Source organism: Anolis carolinensis, chromosome 1 (genome assembly GCF_035594765.1).
Source record: "Anolis carolinensis isolate JA03-04 chromosome 1, rAnoCar3.1.pri, whole genome shotgun sequence".
In the NCBI taxonomy this organism is placed as follows: Eukaryota; Metazoa; Chordata; class Lepidosauria; order Squamata; family Dactyloidae; genus Anolis; species Anolis carolinensis.
Genome location: NC_085841.1, coordinates 211733350 through 211759835, shown reverse-complemented (window position 1 = coordinate 211759835; position 26486 = coordinate 211733350). Strand labels below are relative to the sequence as shown.

General features: G+C 39.7%; 2 protein-coding genes across 3 annotated transcripts; one reads left to right on the top strand and one right to left on the bottom strand.

Moving 5' to 3' along the window:
• The first annotated feature begins 105 nt into the window (after positions 1–105).
• On the top strand, positions 106–14660 carry ssb (small RNA binding exonuclease protection factor La). Its single transcript, XM_003226258.4, has 12 exons — positions 106–257; positions 2904–2978; positions 3925–4028; positions 5378–5552; positions 6085–6192; positions 6282–6382; positions 7601–7672; positions 7772–7814; positions 10188–10328; positions 12116–12302; positions 13083–13205; positions 13999–14660. Exons 2-12 carry the CDS (start codon positions 2913–2915, stop codon positions 14097–14099), a joined length of 1221 nt encoding a protein of 406 aa, XP_003226306.2. The 5' UTR covers positions 106–257; positions 2904–2912; the 3' UTR covers positions 14100–14660.
• On the bottom strand, positions 13046–25881 carry mettl5 (methyltransferase 5, N6-adenosine). Of its 2 annotated transcripts, none has more exons than XM_062964722.1 (8): positions 25745–25881; positions 22007–22130; positions 21346–21460; positions 18952–19133; positions 16524–16606; positions 15842–15893; positions 15097–15146; positions 13046–14201 (listed from the first exon to the last, which is right to left on the bottom strand). In XM_062964722.1, exons 2-8 carry the CDS (start codon positions 22113–22115, stop codon positions 14136–14138), a joined length of 657 nt encoding a protein of 218 aa, XP_062820792.1. In that variant the 5' UTR covers positions 22116–22130; positions 25745–25881; the 3' UTR covers positions 13046–14135. The 2 variants fall into 2 exon arrangements, with proteins under 2 accessions (XP_062820792.1, XP_003226307.2); XM_003226259.4 differs by lacking the exon at positions 25745–25881 and adding an exon at positions 24171–24363.
• Positions 25882–26486: the final 605 nt, after the last annotated feature.

Below are 26486 nucleotides of genomic sequence, written 5' to 3'. Positions count from 1 at the left end.
AGCCCGGAAAACTCACAGCAACCCAGCTGAAGAAGACCTTGTCAGAGAACAGCTCCCATAGCCTTGAGCCAGGGCAGAAAACGTGGTGCCGCACTGCATTCCCCATTCATTCTCCGGCGTAGACAGGAAGGGGGCGGGGCTTCCCGCAGTGGCTGTTGGGTAACAGGATTGCCCTGAGAGTGGAAGCGGCCTAGAGGCCTCAGAAGAGAGCAGCGGTAGCAGCGTTGCGTGGCGTGTTTTTCTCTCCTTCAGAGAAGGTGGGTGCGTTGCCTGGCAACCGGGCCCCCATATTGGCAGGAGCGGGGAGAGTGCAGCCAGCCCTTGCGACTTCAGTTGGGGCCTGTGGGGTTATGGAGGGCCTTTCTGCGTGGGAACAAGGAGCGGCGGGGCCCAGAGGGGCTGTGGGGAGCCTGTCCACGCAGGAATCCCGGCGACGGAGTAGGGAGACCTCTTCTTCCACCACCCTTGGTGGGGAAAGCTGGGCTTCGGGGCATTCTTTCTGCCTTCCTTCCCTCCATATTAATATAACAGGTCTCTAGTGTGACTCAGAGGCAGGCAGTGCTTCTCGGGGTCAGGGATAGGTTCCAACGCTCTGGGTCGGAGCACGTGGAAGGAGGGAAGGATGCTTGGGACGGAGCCTCGCTCTTACACACGCACACAGAGTGCGCGAACATCATGGCAGCTTCTCCTTTATTTTATCAAAAACCAAGGGAGGGAGGAACTGGCAAAGCCACCTCTGAGTATCCCTGGACTCCCCACAGATATATATTTTTTCCTTTCCTTACCTAGTTTATCCATGCCTCACAGCCTCTGAGGATGCCTGCCATAGATGTGGGCGAAACGTCAGGAGAGAATGCTTCTGGAACATGGCCACACAGCCCGAAAGACATACAACAACCCTATCCCTTCCTTATCTAAGCAAACAGAATTCTAGAGTTGTCGAAGGCTTTTATGGCCAGAATCACTTGGTTGCTGTGAGTTTTCCGGGCCATATGGCCATTTTCCACAAGCATTATTTCCTGACGTTTTGCCTGCATCTATGGCTGGAAAAGTGTTCTTACTATACAGTGTTCCTTCACTTATCGCTGGGGTTAGGTTCAAGGACCACCCGCAATAAGTGAAAATCCGTGAAGTAGGGACACTATTTATTTTAATATTTATACATTATTTTAGTACAGTAGTCTCACTTATCCAACACTCGCTTATCCAACGTGATCTTGTGCCTGAAGTCCATTTCAATAGTGCTCACTGTTATACACTGCTTTGCATATCCATATGAAGTCTGGGAAGCTATATCTCCTGTATACTGGGTTGTACTGTGCAGAATTATAACAGCACGGTTCTACTCTTTTTGCCATAGCAGCATCCTTTGGGATCCTGAGATTTATAGTTTGGTGGCTCAATAAAGCAATGCTTTTGAGACTTTTTCATGTGAAGAACAAATCTCATGGGCCAGAAACTGGAACATACCCATTGATAATAATTCGTTTTTTCTCTGGACCTTGGTCAGAGACTGTTAGCCAGTGGCTTAGGATACTGTAGTGGTCAAGGAAACTTCACTTTGTATTACACTGCTCTGGAGCTCTGACTGAGGATTTTAAGTGCCCCTTCCTGAATTGAAAATCCCAAGTTTCCAGAGGATGCTGGCATAGCGGTTAACGTGGAATCATGACATTACCTGTACAATTGTGTAGTGTGAAAAGGCCCAAGGTCTTCAGGTGATAAATGGATGACACATTTCAGATGGTTATGTTTGATCATTCTCTTGCATTACATGTTGATCTTCAAACTAATGTGAACCAGAGAGGTTCTAGATCTGAGATAGGAAATACATGGCCCTTAAATTATTCTGAAATTGATTCCTATCATCCCTCACTACTCACCATTTTCCAGGGTGATGGAAATTGCAGCCAAAACACGTGCATTCACTACTTACGTTCATAGAATCATAGAGTTGGAAGAGACTTCATGGCCATCCTGTACAACCCCCTTCCAAGAAGCAGGAAATTCACATTCAAAGCACCCCCGACAGATGGCCGTCCAACCTCTGCTTAAAAGCCTCCAAAGAAGGAGCCTCCACCACACTCCAGGGAGAGAGTTCCACTGCCGAACAACTCTCACAGTGAGGAAGTTCTTCTGATGTTCAGGTGGAATCTCCTTTCATGTAGTCTGAAGCTATTGTTCCGCGTCCTAGTCTCCAGGGCGGCAGAAAACAAGCTTGCTCCCTCCTCCCTATGACTTCCCCTCACATATTTATACATGGTTCTAGATAAGTGCTTCTCAGGCTAGAAATGAGAGGGCGATGGCTATCCTTCATTGGTCTTATAAATAAATTTCATTTCTGTAATGATCCATAAACAAGTTCTATTGATGCTCTTGTGATTTCACCACCTGTTCACCAATAGGACCTTTATCAGTTAAGGAAATCTTTTCATCATTGGTTGTACTTTCCCATTTCAGATGGCAGGAGATCTATCTATTTTCTTATCTCGCTGATTTTCTAATAAATGCATAGAGGTCCAGTTTTGCAGATGGATACCTAAATACTGGCTGACTTCTGAGTTGCCTTAGCTTGCTTTTTGGTGATGTGCTGCATATTTCCAAGATTAGAACAAGTCAAATTAACACATGTTTAGGATATATTTAGTGTGGGCCAAACTTTGCAGAGTCTTGGAAAATTTTGTTCCATCTAGAGTGTGCCTATAGTCACTGAGCCTCTTTCCCCCTTTTTGCTCTTTCACTGGGTTAAATGGTTATACACATTGGAACAGTGGATATCACGTTTCTAAACATCTACAGTTCTACAAGACCAGTGTTCCATAATTCAGTGATGGAACCAGTGTTTGAAAGTGGATATAAGTATTTAAATTTTCAGTACTGGTAAATCATACTCTTGATTACAGATTGTGAAAATGGCTGAAAATGGAGACAGTGAAACCATGTCCGATTTAGAAATGAAGGTGTGCCAGCAAATTGAGGTATGAATATTCCTGGAAAGCACAACATTACATAGAATGCCTATGGGAGCCTGTACAGCATCCTTCATTCTACATATTGGACTGTAAGCCTCAACTAGCCTTTTTGTGCTCTCTGGAATTTATGGTATTTGTAGTCCAACAAGTCTGGAGAGTGCTAGGTTAGAGAAGAGTAGACTAGTCTGTAAACTTTGTATAGCTATAGTTCTAGAGTATTTGCAGTGGGTTTCCTACAACATTGCCCCAAACTCTTGTTCTTGAGATGATTAACAAATGTACTTCCTCTGTTATACAGTTGGCTGTCCACATTTGCAGATTTGATTATTCATGAATTTAATTAAAACAGTCTCTAAGAATCTCTAGGTTCTCCAGTGTGACTGTCTGATCAGTGTCTGCCAGAGCTTTTTCATAGAGTCATTCTGGAGGATCTAGGGATTCCTAGAGAGATGTTCTCTCAGGTTAAAAAATATAGCAATTTGATTATTAGCAGTTTTTCACTTTTGCAGGGGTCCAGTGCCCCCAACACCAATGGATGTAGAGGGCCGACTGTAAATACTTATTTTTAAGCCCCTCTTCCCCTCGAGTGATTTTGCATGATAAATATGTGGGCTTGCAGAAAAGATCTTTCTGTGGATCGAATGAGCATGCTGTGTACAGACCAATTAAAATGTTGACAGTGTTGATATTGCAAAGTTTGCTGGTAATTTACCAGATCTCAACCTAAACCACATGCCATAAAATATGTTATTGTGATTAAGAAACTACTTTATGACATTTAAAAATATTTGCAAAAGCTGTTTTTTATTTGTATGTTTGTATATGTACTTTAAATGCAGATAAAAGATGAAGAAATGGTTCTAGTAATTAAAGGGATGGAAGATGGCAAGTAAAGCAACACAATGTTTTCATTGTTGTTCTAATATTTATATTACTTTGATTTCTATTATAGTACTATTTTGGTGATTACAATTTACCACGAGATAAATTTCTTCAGGAGCAGATTAAACTGGATGATGGCTGGGTGACTTTAGAAACATTAATCAAATTTAACAGGTAAATCTAAAGCTTAAATTGTGAGCTCATAACTTTGTTGGAAGAAAAAACAAAAACAAAATATGCATTTAAAAGTGGATTTATTTTTTACTCTGCCATAACAATATGAATACTTTTTGTTTAGTAAACATTGTTTTAATTGGACGCAGTAGTAAGCAGTAGATGTATCCTATCCTAGGGGCACAGACCATGTACACAATCCCTGTGGTCTTCTTTCTCCATTTGCTTAAGGAAATAATTGTGGGGACCAAGGTTTTCTTTTTTACCTTTATTTATGTCTGTGTGCACACTAAGGCTAGGATATTCTGGTGAACATTAGTCATTCCTTCAGAACCATGGATCTCTCTTGTTTTGCACACTAGAAACCCCTTTTAAAGGGCTGCAGAATGACCCTTGTGGGGTCAATGGTGCCCACAGAGGGTAGAAGGCATGGGAGCCCGTGGTGGCGTAACGGGTTAAACCGCTGAGCTGCTGAATTTGCTGACCGAAAGGTCGTCGGTTTGAATCCGAAGAGCGGGATGAGCTCCTGCTATTAGCCCCAGCTTTTGCCAACCTAGCAGTTCGAAAACATGCAAATGTGAGTAGATGAACAGGTACCATTCCAGCGGGAAGGTAACAGTGCTCTATGCAGTCATGCTGGCCACATGACCTTGGAGGTGTCTACGGACAATGCCAGCTCTTTGGCTTAGAAATGGAGATGAGCACCAACCCCCAGAATCGGACATGACTAGACTTAATGTCAAGGGGAAACCTTTACCTTTAGGGTACTAAAATACACAGCACAATTTTACGTAAGTGAGAATATTTAAGATTTATGTACTCAGAACTTACCAGAAGCAAGGACTTTTAATTGTTTGGAAGAACAGTGTCTCTCCATGGGATAGAAAGTAAATATCCATGTTTGCCCATCTTAAATATGTATCTGTACTGATTGGACATTTACAAGCTTGATTCTGAAGCACACAAATTTTTGTTCCCAAATTGTTTTTAGTTAAAAGAATAGCTATAAGAGGAGGACTTTAATTCAATGTGTAGATCTTTAAGGAAATTTATAGAAGTTAGAAGGGAATCTTAATAAACCGACTACTCCTTTCCAAACTTCTTTAAGAGGTTAGGACTCATGAACAAAAATAAGACAGGACAGAAAGGCTATGGCGGAAGCAAATAACTGCCACATTTTCAGTAAACAGGTGGCTACAGAAAGGAGGAAACTGGTAAGTGTTTATCTTCTCCAAACCCAACGTTTTCAGTAGGGGTATGTTTCAGTTTCAAGAGTCTAAGCTTCAATCTGTGTTTATATTTCATTCTGGTAACACTCTCTGAGTTCACTTTGCTACCTTCCTTTGTAGGTTAAATCGCCTTACGAAAGACTTTGATGTAATAGTGGCGGCATTAAAAAAATCAAAGACTGGGCTTATAGAAGTTAGTGAAGAGAAAACTAAAATTCGAAGGTCTCCAAACAAACCGCAGCCTGAAGTAACAGAGCAATATAAGAATGCAGTTAAAAACAGATCTGTGTATATTGTAAGTGAAAATGAAATTCTATTACAGTGTTTCTAACATTGTATCTACAGAGGCACTTGTTGCACTTGAAAATTAAAATTTTATGATAGTGCAGTTTTTCTCTTATTGCATGTTACCAAAAAGTATGCATGACATTTACTGTCTTGTGGATGGAAAATGCATTTCCCTGTCATTCCGAAAAATTGCCCAGCTTCATGTAGGATACAATTGATGAAGCTGGACAAGTTGTGATTCAGCAAAGAGCCCCAATACATTTTCAGGAAATTCCAAGATTTTAAAATGCAGTATGGAAATTATTTTATAATGTTATTTTGCATAATATAAAAATTGAATTTTTAATGACTGGGCTTTTGTACTTGAAACCTTTTTCTTGATACCTGTTAGTAATTGTACAGTGGGCACTTCAGTCATTGTATACCATCTTAAATTACTAACAGCCTTAAATAATTAAATGATGGTTTTGTTGGTGTGATGGTGGTATTTGTATGATAAAAACTTAAGTATACAAATTATCTAAATGCTCAATTTTCAGAAAGGCTTTCCAGTAGATACAACTCTAGATGATATCCAAGAATGGATAGATTCAAAAGCCAAAGTAGAAAATGTTCAGATGAGAAAGACACTTCAGAAAACGTTCAAGGTAACTCCTTTAAACAGACGTTGGCCAGCTCTAAGTTTTTGGAAAGAAGAATTCCACTGAGATAATCAAATACATTTTTCTTTATCCAGGGATCTGTATTTGTAGTATTTGATACTATTGAATCTGCCAAGGCATTTGTCGCAACTCCAAACCAAAAGTACAACGACACAGAGCTGTTTGTTGTTTCCAAGTGAGTGTGACTTCCATTAAACATCTAAATTGGTAATGCTTTGATAAGGACTAATAGAATTTATATTTGAAGGACAGGGTAGGTGATTTCTTAGTCACTTAGTACATCAAACACCTGTACATTACTAGATAGGTTTCCTTCCATATACTTTGTAGGTTTTTATTCTTCCATGAAGACAGCACATGTGTTATCTTCCCCATTCCCAATTTGATCCTAGCAACATCTCTGTGGCAGGCATCAGTTTCAGAAACAGGGATTGAGCCAAAGTAATGTAGTCCATTACATGAGCGAATGGAGATTTCAGTTACATTCTGACTTCTTGTCCCTATTCCCCTTTATTTGTTCACAAGTTATATTTCAGATATTATATTGTATTGAGAAAGTTTGTGAAAAAATTCTTACGGGTTTAGTTACTAGGTATGAAATGTAGAAAAGATGCAGGTATAACTTATATGGTATTTCAAAGACTGAGCAGTGCGTCACAGGAAAAAATAAAATAAAACAGTATCAGTGACCTAGAAGATGCAATCCATGAAAGAGAAGGGCGTTCCAAAAAATCCTTTAAATAGGCTAAAGTTTATAAGCTATGCAGATGGTTCTTGTGGACATGTACAAAGAGAATGAATTGGGTACCATCTCTTGCAGAACTTGTTGCTTGCGCTTTCTCCATATGGGAATGAGTGTGCTGTTATGAATATCCAGTAGCACTTTGTTCAGTGCAGGATATTTCCTGTGGCTAGTAGGATGAGTGTTAAGTCTTACTTACCCTTCTATTTCTTTTGTCCTGACAAAAGAACCTTTTCACCAGGTGCAGTGGCTTTTGCTTGAATGTCTCATGATAGAAACTGTATTTTAGATACTCTTTTGTATAGTCCACTACATCAAATGCCAGAATCTAGTGTCTTTGCATTTATTGCTCATTCTTCCTGCCCTTTGCTATCAGTCATGATTAAAAACGAATAGGAGTAACAAGTGCTTGCCGTTTGAGAAATGAGGATTCAGTGCAGAGAAAAGAATGGGTCTTATCATGCTTTAAAGGGCAAGATGGCCAGCTGTAAGAGGTCATAGTCTTCTGTCAACAATAATTGGTAGTAGAGCCATGTTTGGGATTGGTGGTGAGTAGCCTGCTTCAGAGATCAACTAGGGATGGCTACCATGCTCCTCCATTTAAATAACAGTCCTACATTGTTTGGTTTAATTGAATTCTACTTTTTGTAGGGAGGATTACTTTGCAAAGAAGAACGAAAACAAAAGACAGCACAAATTGGAAGCAAAAGCAAAAGCCAAACAGTAAGTATCTCTATGTACCTCTATGTATTTACTAATACATAGTATTTCTATGTATTTACCAAAGTTTAATTGCCTAACTGCACTATCTTATTGCAACAGGGAGAAGGAAGAGAAACAGAAGCAAGCAGAAGATGCCGAAATGGTACTTACCACTTGATTTCATTGACACTGTAATCCATTTGGTAGTGTTTCTGTTTATTTGCCTCTGTGTAACCAGAAAAACAGTGGCAGAATAAAGACTTGGAAAGCAATTAGCTGAGTTTGGGCTCTGCTGTCCTGGGCTTGATAGAACAAGGAGGCAAATGGAAAAGCTTCAGCTCATGAGTTTCAGCCAAATGATACCAGTGCTATAGATTTAAAGCCATTTTATGCCAGGGCTCCACCTGGAGTGTATGAAGGATCAATACAATGCTCCTTTTCTCTGCAGGTGGACTTGAGGTGTGCTTAGAAATTTAAGCCCCCTTTATAACTGCTCTTTATAGGTGCTTATTATTAACCTGCTAGGGCAGTGGTTCTCAACCTGGGGATGTTTTTGGCCTACAACTCCCAGAAATCCCAGCCAGTTTACCAGCTGTTAGGATTTCTGAGCATTGAAGGCCCAAAACATCTGGGTACCCTAGGTTGAGAACCTCTGTGCTAGGGCTGACAAAGAAGACAAACCTGCCTTCCTGTACCCATTAAGGGTATACTGTTACAGAGAAATAAAAGATAGTCATACAAACTTGGGTAGCCTAATTAATGAGGCTTAGCAACTAATTACCTTTTCTCTTTTACAACAAGGAGGTCATATATGTGAAAACTCACTGCCAAACATGCAAAATATGCTTACTTCCATTCATGTCTTAATATCCCTTTTCCTAGTTAATATGTTAAACTTCTAGGATACACTGGCTCTCCTATTTATAAACACATCAAGGTGTATTCTGTATCATGGATTGAATATGGTTGTTAGAAACCTCTTAGAGAAGAGGTTTCTAAACATGACTTCTCAGATGTTGGACTTCAGTTCCCATCTTGCCCAGCTGTCATGGCCATTTGGTTGGTGAGATTGGAATTGTAGACCAAGAACTTTACTGCCTCCACCATTCCCTCACTAAGCAGCTCAGTGGGGCTTTTATGGGTGGTATTAAAGCCAATGTTCAATTTGATCCAGCCAATTATGCGCTGGTACCTTCAGTTGATGAAATATGTTGATGTGGGAAAAAACATTTTTGACATTGGAAGGGAGAGAATGTTTCTTTTTATGAGAAAGTAGTGCTGGCTATGATCATGTGACCACTTCTGAAAAAGCCTCTCCCAAAGATTTATGAACACCTCTCTTTGATATCTAGATACATTTGGCCAGGGTTCAAGCTTTGTTTGGGGATGTATTTGGCCTTGGTGACTCTGATCTATACTTGGTCACTATGCCAGCTTGGGATTCTGGGAGTTAAACTCCAAAAAGTAACTTCCAGGTTCTACTTAATCTTAATTACAGTGGTATCACTAGGGCCTGTTAAAGTAATCAAACTATACAACTCATGCATGGCTAAAAACATATAGCCAAAATCAAAGGACTACTGTGAGCCAGACTTGGAGTTTTTGAATGTTCCTGAAACAGTATCGTTGGCACTTAAGCACATTTCAAAAGTAACTGGAATAATTAGTTTTAAAAAATTAAAATGACACAAGCTACAGAACACACTGCTCTACATCAAAGCCCAAAGTGGCAATCTATGTACCATTCACTATTCATCAGCCATCATGTAAAGAGGCCATGGTGTTCTAACTTTTGAAATGGCAAAACACATTAAAAAGGAGTGAAATCATAATATAATGCAGCTATGTCTGAATTACTGGGGAAGTAATTATAAGGAACAAATTGTAATTACTTCCATGCTCTTCTAATGACAAATAAGCTGTTCTTTCCCATCTGCTTGCATGGAAGAGATGAAGATAACTAGACAAACCTTAGTGGGTTTGATTATTCATAGATTTGATTAATACGGTGTCTTGGGTTAAAAAAATGGTGGTTCTATTAATGTTTTTCCCACTTGAGAGAGGGAAGCGGTTCATGTACCCCTAACCCTAGGTATTCTGGAAGGCTGGCTGTATCATAATAGTGAAACCTTTTCACATTAGTCTTAAGGTATGGGTGAAGTCAGCAGGGCTACACTCAAGAGAATCTCTCCCATGCCATCCACTCATGAGAGAAAGCAGTCTGGAGAAGGGATCCTTTTCTGTGCCCTCCTGGGTATCACATCACCTGTGCATATAGAGAAGGCTCCCTTCTTCAGACATCCCTAAAGAGGGGATGGAGTGGAAGACCAAGACATGAACATGCCCTTGTTCTCTTCTTCCACATGAGTGTGACTAACATGCCTATCTGTCCACCAGGAGCTGACTTCCCCAAGATTGCATCTGTCTCCTTATCAATGTCCTGGGAAGCATTAAGAATTTCCAAATCACTGATGTTTTGTTAATAATAGATATACATTTCTGGTTTATCTAAAATAATCTTTTCCCTCCCTTAAAGAAATCCCTGCAGGAGGCACAGGGATTCTTGCTGAAATTCTTTGGAGACCTGGAAGATCAGACTTGTCGAGAAGATCTCCATTCGGTTTTTTCTGATCATGGTGAAATCAAATGGATAAGCTTTGTCCGGGGCGCAAAAGAGGTCTGGTTGTATTGCTGCAGTGTTTGGGATGGATAAGCTTTGAAGCAGTTGGAGCAAGTGTTTTTAAAAAAGAATGTACAGTTCAAAACATTGCTTATTATAGTCATATGAAAATCATAACAGAAAATGTGTAATTTCCTTTTTTCTCTTGATTTTATTCCTCTGAGATACTGTACAGTCTCACTTATTCAACATAAACGGGCCGGCAGAATGTTGGATAAGCGAATATGTCAGATAATAGGGAGGCATTAAGGAAAAGCCTATTAAACATCAAATTAGGTTATGATTTTACAAAGTAAGCACCAAAACATCATGTTATACAACAAATTTGACAGAAAAAGTAGAAATACGCAGTAATGCTATGTAGTAATTACTGTATTTACAAATTTAGTACCAAAATATCATGATATATTGAAAACATTGACTACAAAAATGCGTTGGATAATCCAGAACGTTGGATAAGCGAGTGTTGGATAAGTGAGACTCTACTGTATTTTCAAAATGTTGCATGTAAAGCTTGCTGGAGTACATGCTGTTTTAGCTGCCTTGCTAATCAGGGTAACAGATAGAATTAGAAATCGAATTGTAATGACTGATTAATTACGAATTTTTCAGTCATGGATGCGGAATGTTGCTTGACTCATCATTCTTCATAATGGGCTACCTATAGCATGGCAGTAATGGTTGATATAAGGAGACCCACAGGTGGATGATAAACTACACAGGTTTAAATTTAGAGAGGGGACACATATTGATTGAAAGTTTCAAAGGGCTAGGAGACCCATGGAAGCTACTAGTGGTGAGGCTGAGGGCTCCAAGAGAAAAGGGAAACCTGTTTTGTTGTGCAGCACCAGCACAACACTACATCCAGGCTGTAGGTTTATCATGTAGTCATATATCATTCCACTTCAGTTGGTGTTCCTCAATAGCAAGAGAACACAAAAACTGCAGTGCACCCCATCGTGTAGGGTCTGGTGGCATCTGTGGGACCCATTCTGGACCCTTCAAAGGCTTTTGGCCCCTAAAAGTGCTTTCTCCACTTAAAAATCCTCTCTGGAGTACTACAGACTGTTTATCCCAGTGAATCTACTGAAACAATCGAGACAACTGAAAGTGGAAATATCACTTCTGTTCATCCAAAATGGTAGCCAAGATGCCATGCATCCCAAAGCATGACCATCCCTGCTCTATAGTCAACTTGCTCGTATATTTATTTATTTATTTACTTCATTTTTACCCTCTATCTCACCACGAAGGGGACTCAGAGCAGGTTCCAATTCTGGCAAACAGTCAATGCCACAAGTATACAAAGATCGAACAAAACATTTAAATCAATTAAACATATAAAATACAAATTAAAACCAATTAAATAACTACACTTTGTTTAAAATGCTAGTAGAAATTAATTCATATCTTCAATGAGCCAAGCATCCCTTTTCAGAGCAAATGGAGAATGCTGCACAATGCTGAATCATTTGTGAATAGTAACCCATGCATGTATCTTATTGTAAGGAGTTGTTATGTCCCCAGATGTGCAGAGTATGTTAACTAAATAAATGAAGTCAAGTAGGATAGATAAACATTCATGGACTGGCTTGACCTGTGTTGATCCCAAATTACTGGCAACATTCAGCTGCCAGTCCCTTCTGCTCCACACTGCAGATCTATGGGAAGTCATTATTTTGTGATTACTTGAGGATGGGAGAGGTAGTTCTTTATTTTATAGCAGCTGTTGAAAGCAAGGTGGACGCTTCCTACATTGATTCAAATTGTCTTTATCCATATAGGGAGTCATCTTGTTCAAGAGTAATGCAAAAGAAATACTAGACAAGGCCAAAGAAGCAAATGATGGCAGTCTACAGCTGCGAGGCAAAGATGTTACATGGGAAGTGATTGAAGGAGATGCTGCAAGAGAAGCACTGAAAAAAATTATGGACGAACAGCAAGAATTGTTAAATAGAAAGCAAGGAAAAGGTGATTTTCCCTTTGAGTTTTTATGTATCGGTGTTGGCATTCTTAAGAACCAGGTATTATGGTCCTGCTCAAGAGAGGGACTGCAGGCCCATTTCTGGATTTGTCAGTGGTCTATGGAAGGGTCAGCATTTGTATATTGCTGGTTCAAGGCAGTAGTAATAGCTGGCTACCGAGGGAGATAAAAGTTGGGGAGATCAGTACTGGAACAATAGCAGATTCTGAATGTAAGAGGGATAGAGCTAAAGACATGATGGTAAACCTGGCTGTGTAGCATAGTCAAAGCTTTGATATCAACATGGGAAATGATGATTCTGGAGTAGTTGGATATAATATTTGGAAGCTTTATAATGAAGGAATCTGAAAGACGTAGGCGTTTAGGTTGTAAAGGTGGTAGTTGGAATCCAAAAACTGGCTCATGTGCACCAAGACAGCTTGATTTCTCAGTGCTGGCAGCTTAATGGGCAAAATGCCCCAGGTCCTGTATTTTGAAGTCAAGGCAGATATCTACTTGTGATGTTTTGTCTATGTTTGGCCACATTTGGGAATTGCTCAGCAGTACAACTAGAGCCTAGTTTGATCCCTCTTCAAATACAGCCATGAAAGATTCTTACTTGAATTCATTGAGAACAGTTGCTAATCTGATGCAAATAATACTGAATGAGTTGGACCAGTGTTCTGACTCTGCATAAAGTAGCCTCCCATCTTAATTCTCAGATAAACTGCAATAAATCACCAAAACTGAATGACAGTGTTCTAAATTGTATATTTTCTGCTTGACAGGTCGTAAAAATAAATACAACAAGGGATCTCAAGGAGCACAAGACAAAAAAGTAAAATTTCAAGGCAAGAAAACAAAATTTGAGAGTGAAGATGAAGAGGAGGTTGAAGGCAACAGTACAAAAGGTGGGCTATTTTCTTCACTTGCCTGAATTTCTAAATAGATGCATTCAATATAGCTATGAGTGTGTCTATAAAAGAGTGCTGTCATGATTTTCCCCCCGAATAATGGTTGGATGTCCCTGGCCATAATTGTAGCTTCTTACTATACAATGATACAAACAAAGGGGAAACGATTCATCTATATCTGATTTTTCATTTTTTAGCTTGATTGCCCAAATGTCTTATCAAAATATTTCTTCTCAGAAATTTAACATTCCTGATAGCAGCTCAAATCATTCTTCAAAGAGCTTGACAAGGAAAATAATAAATGACAGTGTTTTATTTCATTCTCTTCCTCCTACTTCATGAGAAGAATTTAGTCCATTAAGATTGGTTGTTTGGATCAGTTAGGGAATATTTAGTTTTTATAGACAAAGCTGTTACACAATTGGAAATAATGCACAAACCTAAAGCTGGGAATGCATTACATTAAATGCTGAATTAAAGACTTGATAGTTCAGAAAGTATCATCTTGGTGAGGCTTTTAGTAGTTGAGTATTTGTTTGGAAAGTGTAAAATATATAAAGAAAAAGTTCCTGTAAGAGACCTTTCCTGTAGGTTCTTTCATAGAAAAAGAGCCCTTTAAAATCTGGATCTCTTATGGTCAAAGGTGTCTTTTTGATGGTCATATTCATTCCTTAATGATGGCATCAAATTACTATTTGTCCCAATATGGGAGCATATTTTATATAGTTCTGTGAAATGGAACTGTACTTTACTTGCAATAAATGATAAAAAATACACCTTGATTTTGCAGGGTTGGCAAGTCCTAAGAAAAGGCCACTTGAAGATGCCACCCCTGAAGATCCTGCCCCAAAGCAGATAAAAACAGAAAATGGAGCTGGAAATAAGGAATAGCACTCCAAAAAGATTTTTTATTCTTCTAAAAAAGTTTTATGTCATTCCTCCATTCATCTTTTTGTCACAAGTGAATCTAATAAAATCAACTTCGATGTCCACCTGCAGAGTCAAAGAACATTTATCAGTTGAGATTCTTTCCAAGGAATCCTTGCTTATTTTAACATGCAGTTTTTCCAAGTTAACTTTGCATTAAGGCTAAAAGGAAAGGCTCAAGAAATGGATTCCCCTCATTCAAGTGTGAACAAAAGTTGTATGAAATGCGCTTCTGCATACTGAATATCAGAATTCTGTGAATTATTACATCCTAGAAGTTGAGCAACTAATGTATGAAATTACATCACCATCTTGAGATTCACGGAAGACAGATGGACTATAAAAAGAAAAGAAAGCAACTGTGTACAGTCACTTAGTTCAAATCAGTTCTGAAATTACTTCCAATGTTTTCTTAGTTATATCTTCAATACATCTACTTTTCCTTTGTACCATAATAACAAAGGGTGTCTATATATATGGGGAAACAACAATTACACACCATTAGTAAATAGATAATTGGTAATACTGAAGTATCTCAGTCTGAGTTTTTCAGTTACTGTTCATATACTACTGCTTGGTATGGTAAGTATACCAGATTTCTATCCTGTTAAAAATGCACTATAAGTAGTTGTGCCCATGGTCATGTTTTAAAAGTCATGGATCAATAGGGACTTTCAAAATTAAATCATTACTATTGAAATCCCTTGACATTATCTGCACTACTGGTGCAGGTGTTGGTGGCTTGGAGTCCTATACTTGCTTATGCCACTACTTATTCCTTTCAAGGTAGTGATGGGAATCCTATAGCCCTCCAGCTGTGGGGTTGCAATTCCCATCGCTCCTCCCTTTTCACTGGGTGACTGATGAAACAAGCATTCCAAAAACATCTGGAGAGCCCTCCAGATTTTATTTGTAGTTGTTTAAGCACATATGCTTTGTTCAGATGTGATTTAATACTTACGGATTTCTTCTTATGAAACTTATACGATGCTGGCAGGTCATACCTCAGTTCTTTAAAAATGAAACAAAAATGGTTAAGCTGCAAGTGATGTGCATATTAAGGCCATCAAGCGCAATGGTACTGTCTGAGGTAAGTTGCAAATGCAGTAGGGTGGAGATGAAGTAAAACAACTTAAGCTGGAGACATGATTTCTAGTTCAATCAGATAGACTTCTTGAATGTTTTGGGGATATGGAAGCATTTACATTGGGCTTTTGGAGAAAGAACATAATATTTGCCAACGGTGCAGGTGAAATCTACCTACAGTGCCTTGTTCAACATAAATTTAGTGGGACCAATTTCTAAAATGCATATATTTCAAAGCATTTAACACTCTCAGCTCCTAGATTATACCATAGAAAAATAACATGTGGCTGTTACAAAATTATTTTAAGTATAGTTTTTGACTTGCAAGTTCCAAAAAACTCGAGTAATGGATACTTTGGAATAGCTTTAGTGAAAACAAATTGTATTTTCAAAGTAATTTTATATAACAGTGATTTGGCTTATTTCAATAAATAGAAAATATTGTATAATTACTTCCTCAGAACAACGTTTCTTGGGTTTTAATGCACCCTCCCATCTAAGCCAAAACTCAGCAGGGAACACTATTGAATTTATTTTTTATTTATTTCAAATATTTCTATCCCGCCCTTCTCACCCGAATGGCTTCAAGGCTGGTCTAAATATTACCAGCTAATTCCTACCTGCTAAAACTTCCATCTTCACCTTCCATTCCTCTGCTTTCTTCTGAATATGCTGAGCAATGAAGTGCAAAGTAATTAATGGGCATCTTGACACCAGCAGAAATATGCACAGCCTCTTCTGAACTTAAGCAGTTTTTGACGATACTAACCCCACTGCCTTCTGCTTTTAACAGGATGCCTCCAATTGTAACCAAAAAGAAATACTGCATATACTCGTGTATAAATCAAGGGCAGGTTCTGGGGCAAAAAATATGGATTTTGATATGACTCGTGAATACATCAAGGGTCATTCTGTGGAAAGGGGAAAGCACCAATATTGCCTTGAAGGACCAGCCACCCCTGGCTGCCAGCACAATGTCCCCACCCAGATATTCATCAAGGCCAGGAATGGACCCATGGCAATGCTTCTTTTAGGTTCTTCTGGGATAGACTAAGTCCTTGGCTGTACTCAAAAAAGTAGACGATTCATTGTTTGATAAGAGTAAAGATTCAGTTACATAAACCTACCCATTGATTTTTTGGCTTTATTTTTTATTAAAATATCTTATATGTGAGTATATAGCACAATCTTAAACCCCAATGACTGCAGTAAACTAGCTATGTTTATATTACAAGTTCGTGATCTCCAAACTAATCATATGTTCTGACCCTCCTGATCCCTAGAAAAACTTTAAAGACATACTTGTCGGGTTGACGTTTTGTGTAAGGAATACACAGCTGTTCTTGCCATCTGCAGTGCTGTCTTCAGAAAAGCCATATCCATGCCTATGAAAATAAAATATTTGTTTTAATTTTAAGACTTACTCGGTAATCTTCAACATGGCAGTTGTCTTTCCTACGCAGGTTGTTTTTTTAATAGTCTTAAAAAGTATTGTCACAATAAAGGATTTCAAATGTTTTAGCGTTCAGGATAGATGTTAACTTTTGACAACTCTATTTTGTTCGTAAAGCACTGTTTTACTTGTTTAGACTTGCCCCTCTGCATTTTCACCATTGTAAAACCAGTAAAATGAAGTAAATCTTAATGTTTAGCTTTGCTACCTTTCTCTTCCTCAACAAAAGTAGCAAAAACACAATCTTAACTGCCAAGATGGTCAATGGAAAGCTGAAAGCGTGCAGAATCCAAACCCTTCTCAGACTAGGATTCATGGAAATCCCTTAGAGGCTTGGCCTACCTTTGTGTCTAGCTGTGTTCTTAGGCTAGAGGAGATACGGATCAGGCATGGGGCAGGTCTTTCCTTACTGCAACCCTTTTATTTATTTATTTATTTATTTATTTACAGTACGTATTTATATTCCGCCCTTCTCATCCCGAAGGGGACTCAGGGCGGATCACATTACACATATAAGGCAAACATTCAATGCCTTTAACATAGAACAAAGACAAGACAAACATAGGCTCCGGGCTGGCCTCGAACTCATGACCTCTTGGTCAGAGTGATTTGTTGCAGCTGGCTGCAGCTGGCTGGCTGCTTACGAGCCTGCGCCACAGCCCGGGCTGTTCCTAGATCTCAGCAGGACAGCTAGTAGATTGCTCTGTTGGCAGATCTCTTGTGATCTACCAGCAGAAGAATGTTCTCTAAGTAGAAGGCACTTAGACTGATGGAAGAAGATTCTGCATTATCCTAACACCTCACAGCTGCGACATGTGTCTCAATTATATTTGCACTTTTCTTGTAATGTTTCAAATAATTCTTTGATATTTCTTTCTATGATAGGTGAAAGACCTTGTAGATGAAGGGAATAAATATCTAAAGTGGCATACATATAATTCAGTAAGACTTGTAACACATTGGGATAATTTAGGAAAGCATGGTACTTTTGTCACTTGGATATGGGGATGCATAACTGAGGGAAAAATATATGCTTGGAATGCCAGAAGCATTTGTCTTAAACCTAGTGTCAATAGTTTGGAAAGAACCAAAAACATGGCCCTAACATTTAAAGCTGACACAAAACTTGAAATGCAAGGGAAGAGCTTTGGGAGAACAGAAATGCGAGCAAAAGTGAAATAACCTGTTTATTTTTCCAACTTAAAATAAACATTGTCTGCTGCACCAACAAGTAGAACTATGGCTCAGATATGGGAACTATTTAAGCTGGCTTAGTCCTTGGTTTAGTTTCTATATTCCCTGCTTCAGAAACAGAACCATTAAGAATTTGAAGCAGGTGATAACAGAGGTGTGGAGAATGACACAAGTAGGAATTAGGTTTCTGTACCTGGAAAAGAGAAGACTGAGATGGTGAGATGGTAAAGAAGACAAGATGATGACACAATCTTTCAGTCTAGAAGCAAAGCCAAAAATATTTATACTAGACACGAAGACATGGGAGAGCAACTTTTGGTGAGCTGTCAGGAGAATTCATGTTCAACAACATGGGGAGGGGCAAATATTGTTCACCCCTTTATCGGAAAGAACTAGAAGTCGGGAAGTGTAGTTTGACAAAATGTTCAGTTGAGTGATTTCTGGTGGATACAAACCCTAAACAACCTAAGATTCCATAAGCCTTCCTCTCCCCTATTTATTTTGTTATTAGAGTTATTATTTTGTTATTATTTACAGTATTTATATTCCGCCCTTCTTACCCCGAAGGGGACTCAGGGCGGATCACAATGTACATATATATGGCAAACATTCAATGCAATTAGACAAACAACAGACAGACACAGAGGCTATTTAACTTCCCAGCTTCTGGCTTTGTGAGGGTATGCTAGATTCCGGCCACAGGAGGAGCTGCTGCTTTATCATCCACTGTGATGACGAGTTCTTTTTAATGGAGTACTTCCTCATCCGGTGTTGTAAATCAGTTAAATTAGCCTCCCTGCATAAGCGGTCCCTAAATTTTCCTACTTGACAGATGTAACTGTCTTTCAGGTTGCTTAGGTCAACAACGAGCAGGGCTATTTTTAATTTTAATTGTCGGGTGCTCACTCCGACGGGCTGGCCTCGAACTCATGACCATAGTGAACTCATATGAACTCATGGTCATAGTGATTTATTGCAGCTGGCTACTAACCAGCCTCGCCACAGTCCGGCCCTTCTGACAAGGAAAGCTTTGGAAAGAACTCCTGGGTGAGATTATTTTCAATTGCTGAAAAGACCACGTACCTTTATTGTGTTTCGTTCCAAAGGGAGGATTCATAATAACTGTATCAAATATTTTTGGCATTTTGTCAGGCAGAGAACATACATCGCACTGAATAATATCAATATTTGTGAGCTCAAATTCTTCAGCATTCTTGCTAAATACATCTAGGGCATCAAGATCGATATCAAATCCTACACATAACCTGGGAAAAGATAATTAAAAATAATAATAACAGAATCCACATTAATAATAATAATAATAATAACTTTATTCTTATACCCCGCCCCATCTCCCCGAAGGGACTCGGGGCGGCTTACATGGGGCTTTGCCCAACGCAACAGTACAAAATCAAAACAAAAACAATAGACAAATCAGCAACCATAAAAACATCAGCATAAGAAAAACAGTCATAAAAAGTCGATACACAGCATAATATTAAAATCATGAATTGGATCAAAAGATCTGGGCCAAGGTACGGAAAAAATATCAAGTCATCAGGGAGGGGTAATTACACCGCATTAAGACATACTCCAGTACTTTGCATGAAATATGCTATTAAATATATCAATATTCTACTAAATATCTGTATTGATACTTTATTTATTTATTTATTTATTTATTTATTAGACTTGTATACCGCTACTCCCAGTTTGGCTCGGAGCGGTTTACAGACATAGATTAAAACAATACAATTAGCTTTAAAATAACAATAAAAACAATAAAAACAGGTCGGATGCAATTCTGCATATGTTTGTGCAAATGGGAAAAAAATACTTGAATTAAGCTGAAAACCTAGTACATCCACTCATTTTTACAAAAATAAGAGGCAACGGAAAAGGACATTTCTCATCTATTTACAAGGGACTTTCGTTATAGGAAGATTACCCATACTGTGCAAACTGGTTCACATTATCTAAACCTCGATTATCAATACACATTTGGTCATATGAATGACAATACATACATTTCTATTGGGGAGCTACACATTTGAATTTACACATGGATGTGCATTCTAACAAACCAGAAAACAGATGCTAAAGGCCAGGTATCCTCAAACCACGGCTCTCCAGCTGTTTTGGCCCCCAACTCTCAGAATTCCTGACTACTGAACAAGCTGGCTGGGGCTTCTAGGAATTGGAGACCAAAACAGCTAGGGAGCCACAATTTGAGAATGCTTGCTAAAGACCATGTCATTTATGCCTGTACTTTTCATCCCAGCTACTGATGCATGCAGTAACTTTTAAACTGCATACATCTTAACAAGGCTAGAAGATTAACCTCTAAATTTGAATTCAATAGCTGTTGTGTGCCTTCATTTCATTTCTGACCCTATCATGGGTTTTTCTTGAAGGTTTTGTTCAGAGTGGTTTTGCTTTCCTCCGAGTCTCAGGGTGCTTTAGACAACACTTAAACCCGCTCTAAAGCAGGTTTAAGTCCCCACCCCACGCTCAAAAAACGGGCTTTTGGGGGTGAGATGGCTACATATCATCCCAGTAACTACTGATATCCAGCCACCCAACCCCGCCTCCCCCAAGCCCTAAAACCCGTTAAAACCTTATTGGGCCGCCATTAGGCCTCCTTGCATGCCTCCTGGAATGCACCAATGATGTGCAAGGAGGCAGAGGCCCCCAGGAGCGATTTCCCCTTTGTTTCCTGGAATGACATTGGTACATTCCAGAAGGCATGGAGGGAGGCCTAATGGTGGCCCGGTAAGTTTATAACAGTTTTTAGGGCTTTGGGGAGGGGTTTGGGAAGGGAGTGGGCACCATACCGCATCTTTGGGCTACAGGAACCCAAAGATGGGTGTGGGGACTGGCCCCCGGGTAGTCCCTGGACTATTTGGTAGTCTGTCCCCATAGCCCATTAGAACCAACCTTTCAGAAAGGCCTGGATCTAATGGGTTATCTAATTAATTCAGGATAAAGCAGGGTTTTCCCTGTCTCAAATTAATTCACTTTTACAGGAGGCGTTGTTTGGACACCTCCAGTAAAATTGCAAGAGCTTATACATTTTGAGCCTTGTCTGAATGGGCCCTCAGACTGTGACCTGCCTAAAATCACACAGGGCTTTCCATGGCCAAGTGTGAATTCGAACTGTGGTCTTCTTGTGCTGCCCTCAGACCATTATACCATAATTGCTCTGTTCAATACTTCAATGTTTTTTCAACCCTTATAGTCATATATAAACAGGTAATTAAAAGTGAGTGATAAACATGAAACAGAGACCACAATCTGCAGAGAAACTGTCCTCTAAATGGCTAAAAATATCCTGTAGCTATTGATTGAACTTTTATGAAATGACTGTTTTCATCAAGTCTTTCTAGTCACAATTTTGTTACAGAACTACAACTACTTGTAGGACATTATCTTTTTATGTTAAGAAAGACAGAAGAACATGGATGTAAGGCAACCTACCCTGCCCCCAGCATAGAACTTCCAATGCTCAGGACACCACAACCGCACCCAAGATCTGCAACAATCTTGTTTTCGATATCATCAAAAGTATTGTGAATTGTATAAAGCATACATGCTGAAGGGAAAAGATGGAGGAAGATCAGCAACAAAATCAGAGCAAACAAAGAAGTGTATAAGAAAACTGGAATGAATTGAAGGTGACCTGATCAGATCTCCTTCCCTTACTCTGACTAAGATTAACATCTAATAGACACCCAAAGTCTTCTTAATATCAATCGACTTTGCAGTAGATAAGACCAGTTTTTACTGAAAAAAGTAGCAGGGACTCAAAAAAGTGATGCATACCAAATGCTGCAAGACAAAAGTAAGGACCACACCTAGAAAGTCCTTTAAGATTTCTATTTCAAGAATATTTGTTAAATTCTTAACTTTCATGATTGTTCCAGGAAAACTATTCCTGATCTACAGCCTACCAATTAATAGATATGTTGACAAAATGAGAAATCCCAAAAACAACATGGCTGTATTTCGATAAAATGTGTAGTTTTTCATACCAAACACAGCAACTTATAAAATTAGAGTAGATTTAGGAAATTAGCTGGTTACATTATATAGAACAGATTTATATTATTTAGGGAATAAAGAGAGTAATTAGATTTACCCGCAATGTGTGGCCTTGTTGGATATTGTTCAAGCAGTAATTTTGGATCATCAAAAGTATCAACTTGTTGAAGGCAGCTTTCAAATTCTTTCAGCTTTAATTTCTTCATGCTTATAGTTTAAGTCTGTTGGTTATAAATAAGTTAAGGAATGAAAATGTTTGGACCCAATCACAAAATTTCTATTTTTACTGTGTTCCCTACTCATTATTTTAAAAAAGAATTGTTGATAAATGTGAGTGCAAAACAACATACTAAGATATTGCAGCACCCAACACAGAACACCACCACCTATCTTTCCATTCAATTCACTATATTCAAAATACGGGATGGTGAATCCAGAATATGTTGCAGGTTGAGCATATCTTACTTGGAATTCCAGGAGCCTTCAGTGGCCTAGGGGATAAAAGCCTTGTGACTTGAAGGTTGGGTTGCTGACCTGAAGGCTGCCAGGTTCGAATCCCACCCGGGGAGAGCGCGGATGAGCTCCCTCTATCAGCTCCAGCTCCATGCAGGGACATGAGAGAAGCCTCCCACAAGGATGGTACAACATCAAAACATCTGGCCGTCCCCTGGGCAACGTCCTTGCAGACGGCCAATTCTCTCACTCCAGAAGCAACTCCGGTTGCTCCTGACACGAAAAAACAAACAAACAAAAAACCTGGAATTCCAGTATCTAAAATCCTCCAAAATTCAAAATTGTTTGCACAGTGGAAACTGACATCTTTGCCTTCTGATGGTTCAATATACACATATTTGGTTTCATGCACACTATTAAACACACTGTATATAAAGTTACCTTAGGTTGTGTGTATAGGCAGAGCTTTCCAATGTGTCGACTGCAATATGTAGGTGTATCATGGAAGTGTGACAAGAAACCTCTATGTAAAATAAGCAATAAATCATATATTTAAAAAATATATAAGTGATAATACAGTAGAGTTCCGGTTATCTGACATAAACGGGTGGGCCAAATGTCAGATAACCGCAGGCTTCTCACAATTGTTGAGTGCTTGCCAGGAGGGAAGCCTCGTCCCTCCTGGCAAGCAACCGATTTAGAGAAGCCTAGCAACATGCATGGGCTTCTCCAAAGTGCTGGGTGCTTGCCAGAGGGAAGAGACCTTTCCCTCTGGGCAAGCACCCAGCACTTTGGAGAAGCCCATGCGTGTTGCTGCCTAGCAACGCACAGTGGGCCTCTCCCCAGTGCTGGGTGCTTTGCCGGGAGGGAAAATCTGCACCAGCCACGTCTCATCCCTCCAGCAAGCACCCTGGGCCTTGCTGCCTGGCACATCGGATAATACGGTACGTCAGATAACCGGAACTCTACTGTAATAGAGATTATCACAGCAGATAATCCACATTATCTACGTTGAAATGGATTATATGAGGCCCCTTCTATGATCTCATATAATCCAGATTATCAGATTAGATAATCCACATTATCTGCTTTAACTGGATTATGAGTCTACACTGCCATATAATCCAGTTCAAAGCAGATAATCTGGATTTTATGTGGCAGTGTAGAAGGGGCCACAAAATGATGCATGCCTAAAAGGTGTGTCACCAACATGAAATGACTGGAAAGCTCTGGTAGAAGTTGTATATGAATTATTTTCATCTTTAGGCTTGGGTTCCACCTTCACAGCATTTCAATATCGAATTTTCAATCGAATACACATATTCAAATAAAAAAAAACCCTGAAATACCAAACACTCCTGGTCCCAAACATTTCAGATAATGTGTACTGCAGAAGCTTACAAAGTCTAAGGGTGCACCTGCACTGTATAATTAATCCAGTTTGACACTCCTCTAACTGCTGTGGCTCAAAGCTATGTAATCCTGGGAGTTGTACTTTAGTGAGTCACTAGGACTCTTTGGCAGAGAAGACAAAAGACCTTGTATGCAAAACTGCAATTCCTATGATCCCACAGCATGAACTGCATTAATTCTACAGAATAGATAAACCCTTCATGGCTGGAAATTGGAGAAGACTACAGCCTAAGGAATATTAATTCTCAGCATTTAGGAGTAAGATGTAATTTTCCCCAAGTAGGTGTGCATAAGGCTGCACATGTATGACAGAGAGCAAAACGTGTACATATCCTCAAAGCTATGCCTCCAAACATTCCATATACAATTTAGAAAGCATTCCCAGCTTTCCTTACCTTTGCTGCGTCTCCACCACAATTCCGCTTTGTGCAGCGAATTACACAATCCCCTGCATAGAAGGGAAACACAGCGCCTCGCTTTTGGTTCCTATGTTACTCTCTAGCAAACTCTGGCCGCACTTGCGCCCCTCCTGGAAGTAGGAGGAAAAGCGAACCAAGGGATCATGCATTGCTGTGGTTCATTTCTATGTAGGTCTCTCGGAGAAACAAATAGGATCTGAGGACTCATTTACACTGCCATATAATGCATCTTGAAACTGCATTATGTAGTCAGTGTAGACTCCTATAATGCACTTCAGTATAGTTAAACTGCATTATAACAGTCTACACTGATCATATAATGCAGCTTCAGTCTGCATTATATGGCAGTGTAGATGGGACCTGAGTTTGAAAACTCTGATTTAAATCATGGGCTGAATTCTAACACATGTCCTAAGGAAATATTACTAGGGAGTACAGTCAGCCCTCTGTATCCATGGATTCTGTATCCACGGTTTCCACCATCCACAGAAGGAAAATATTTTTTAAAACATCCAAAAAGCAAACCTTGATTTTTCCAGTTTATATTGAAGGGACCATAAGCCAGAAAATAGTAGACTTTTGGATATATAGCTTTGCCTCTGTATATATCATATTAGCTTTTATATAGACAATAAGCTCTTTGTTTGAGCCAAAGTAACAAAGAATCATAGAATCATAAAATAGTAGAGTTGGAAGAGACCTCATGGGCCATCCAGTCCAACCCCCTGCCAAGAAGCAGGAAATCGCATTCAAAGCACCCCCGACAGATGGCCATCCAGCCTCTGTTTAAAAGCCTCCAAAGAAGGAGCCTCCACCACAGTCCGGGGGGGAGAGTTCCACTGTCGAACAGCCCTCACAGTGACGACGTTCTTCCTGATGTTCAGGTGGAATCTCCTTTCCTGTAGTTTGAAGCCATTGTTCCACGTCCTAGTCTGCAGGGCAGCAGAAAACAAGCTTGCTCCCTCCTCCCTATGACTTCCCCTCACATATTTATACATAGCTATCATGTCTCCTCTCAGCCTTCTCTTCTGCAGGCTAAACATACCCAGCTCTTTAAGCCGCTCCTCATGGGGCTTGTTCTCCAGACCCTTGATCATTTTAGTTGCCCTCCTCTGGACGCTTTCCAGTTTGTCAACATCTCCCTTCAACTGCGGTACCCAGAATTGGACACAGTATTCCAGGTGTGGTCTGACCAAGGCAGAATAGAGGGGGAGCATGACTTCCCTGGATCTAGACGCTATACCCCTATTGATGCAGGCCAGAATCCCGTTGGCTTTCTTAGCAGCCGCATCACATTGTTGGCTCATGTTTAACTTATTGTCCAAAGGACCTGTGCCCCTCCCTTTCTCTTCGAGCTGGTACCTTTCTCTAGAAAGTTCCAAAGACAGAAGCTAGTTCGAGTAAACAAGTGAGATCACAGATACCACTTTGTTCCAAAGAAGTGTGGAGGTGAAGAAGACCCTCAGAAATTGGTCAAGTTTAGATAAGCCAAGATATATATTCTTTGTTTACTACGCCATGCTTCGCAGCAGCCATTTGCAAGTACAAACCTTTTAGAATCAACTCCTGGATAATGTCTGCTTTTCCATTTACAGATCTGGCATTCAACAGCACCATCCTTAATCCATAGGGGTCACTAATCTGGGTACTCAGTTTTATCATGTCAGGATACTGTTTTGGAACTATAAGAACTCTCTATCTTTCCAGGGTTGTTGTATGTCTTTCGGGCTGTGTGGCCATGTTCCAGAAGTATTTTCTCCTGACGCCCACATCTATGGCAGGCATCTTCAGAGGCTGTGAGGCATGGATAAACTAGGCAAGGAAAGGAAAAAATATATATCCATGGAGAGTCCAGGGTGTGGCAAGAGTCCTTTGTCACTGGGAAGCCAGCATTAATGTTTCAGTTAATCACCCTAATTAGCATTGGAAAGGTTTTGTCTCTTGCCTGGGGGGCATCCTTTGTTCAGTCAATAGCTGTCCTCGGGGCTCCTCTGCCCTCAGAGTGTTGGTTCCCATCTACTGTTTTGATTTTAGAGTTTTTTAATACTGGTAGCCAGATTTTGTTCATTTTCATGGTTTCTTCCTTTCTGTTGAAGTTGTTCACATGCTTGTGGATTTCAATGGCTTCTCTGTGTAGTCTGACATGATAGTTGTTGGAGTGGTCCAGCATTTCTGTGTTCTCAAATAATATGCTGTGTCCAGGTTGGTTCATCAAGTGCTCTCTCTTTCCGTTGGTCGAATTGCTGGTCTCCCTTTCCAGTATTTCCTCTCCCTGATACTATTTCTATGGGG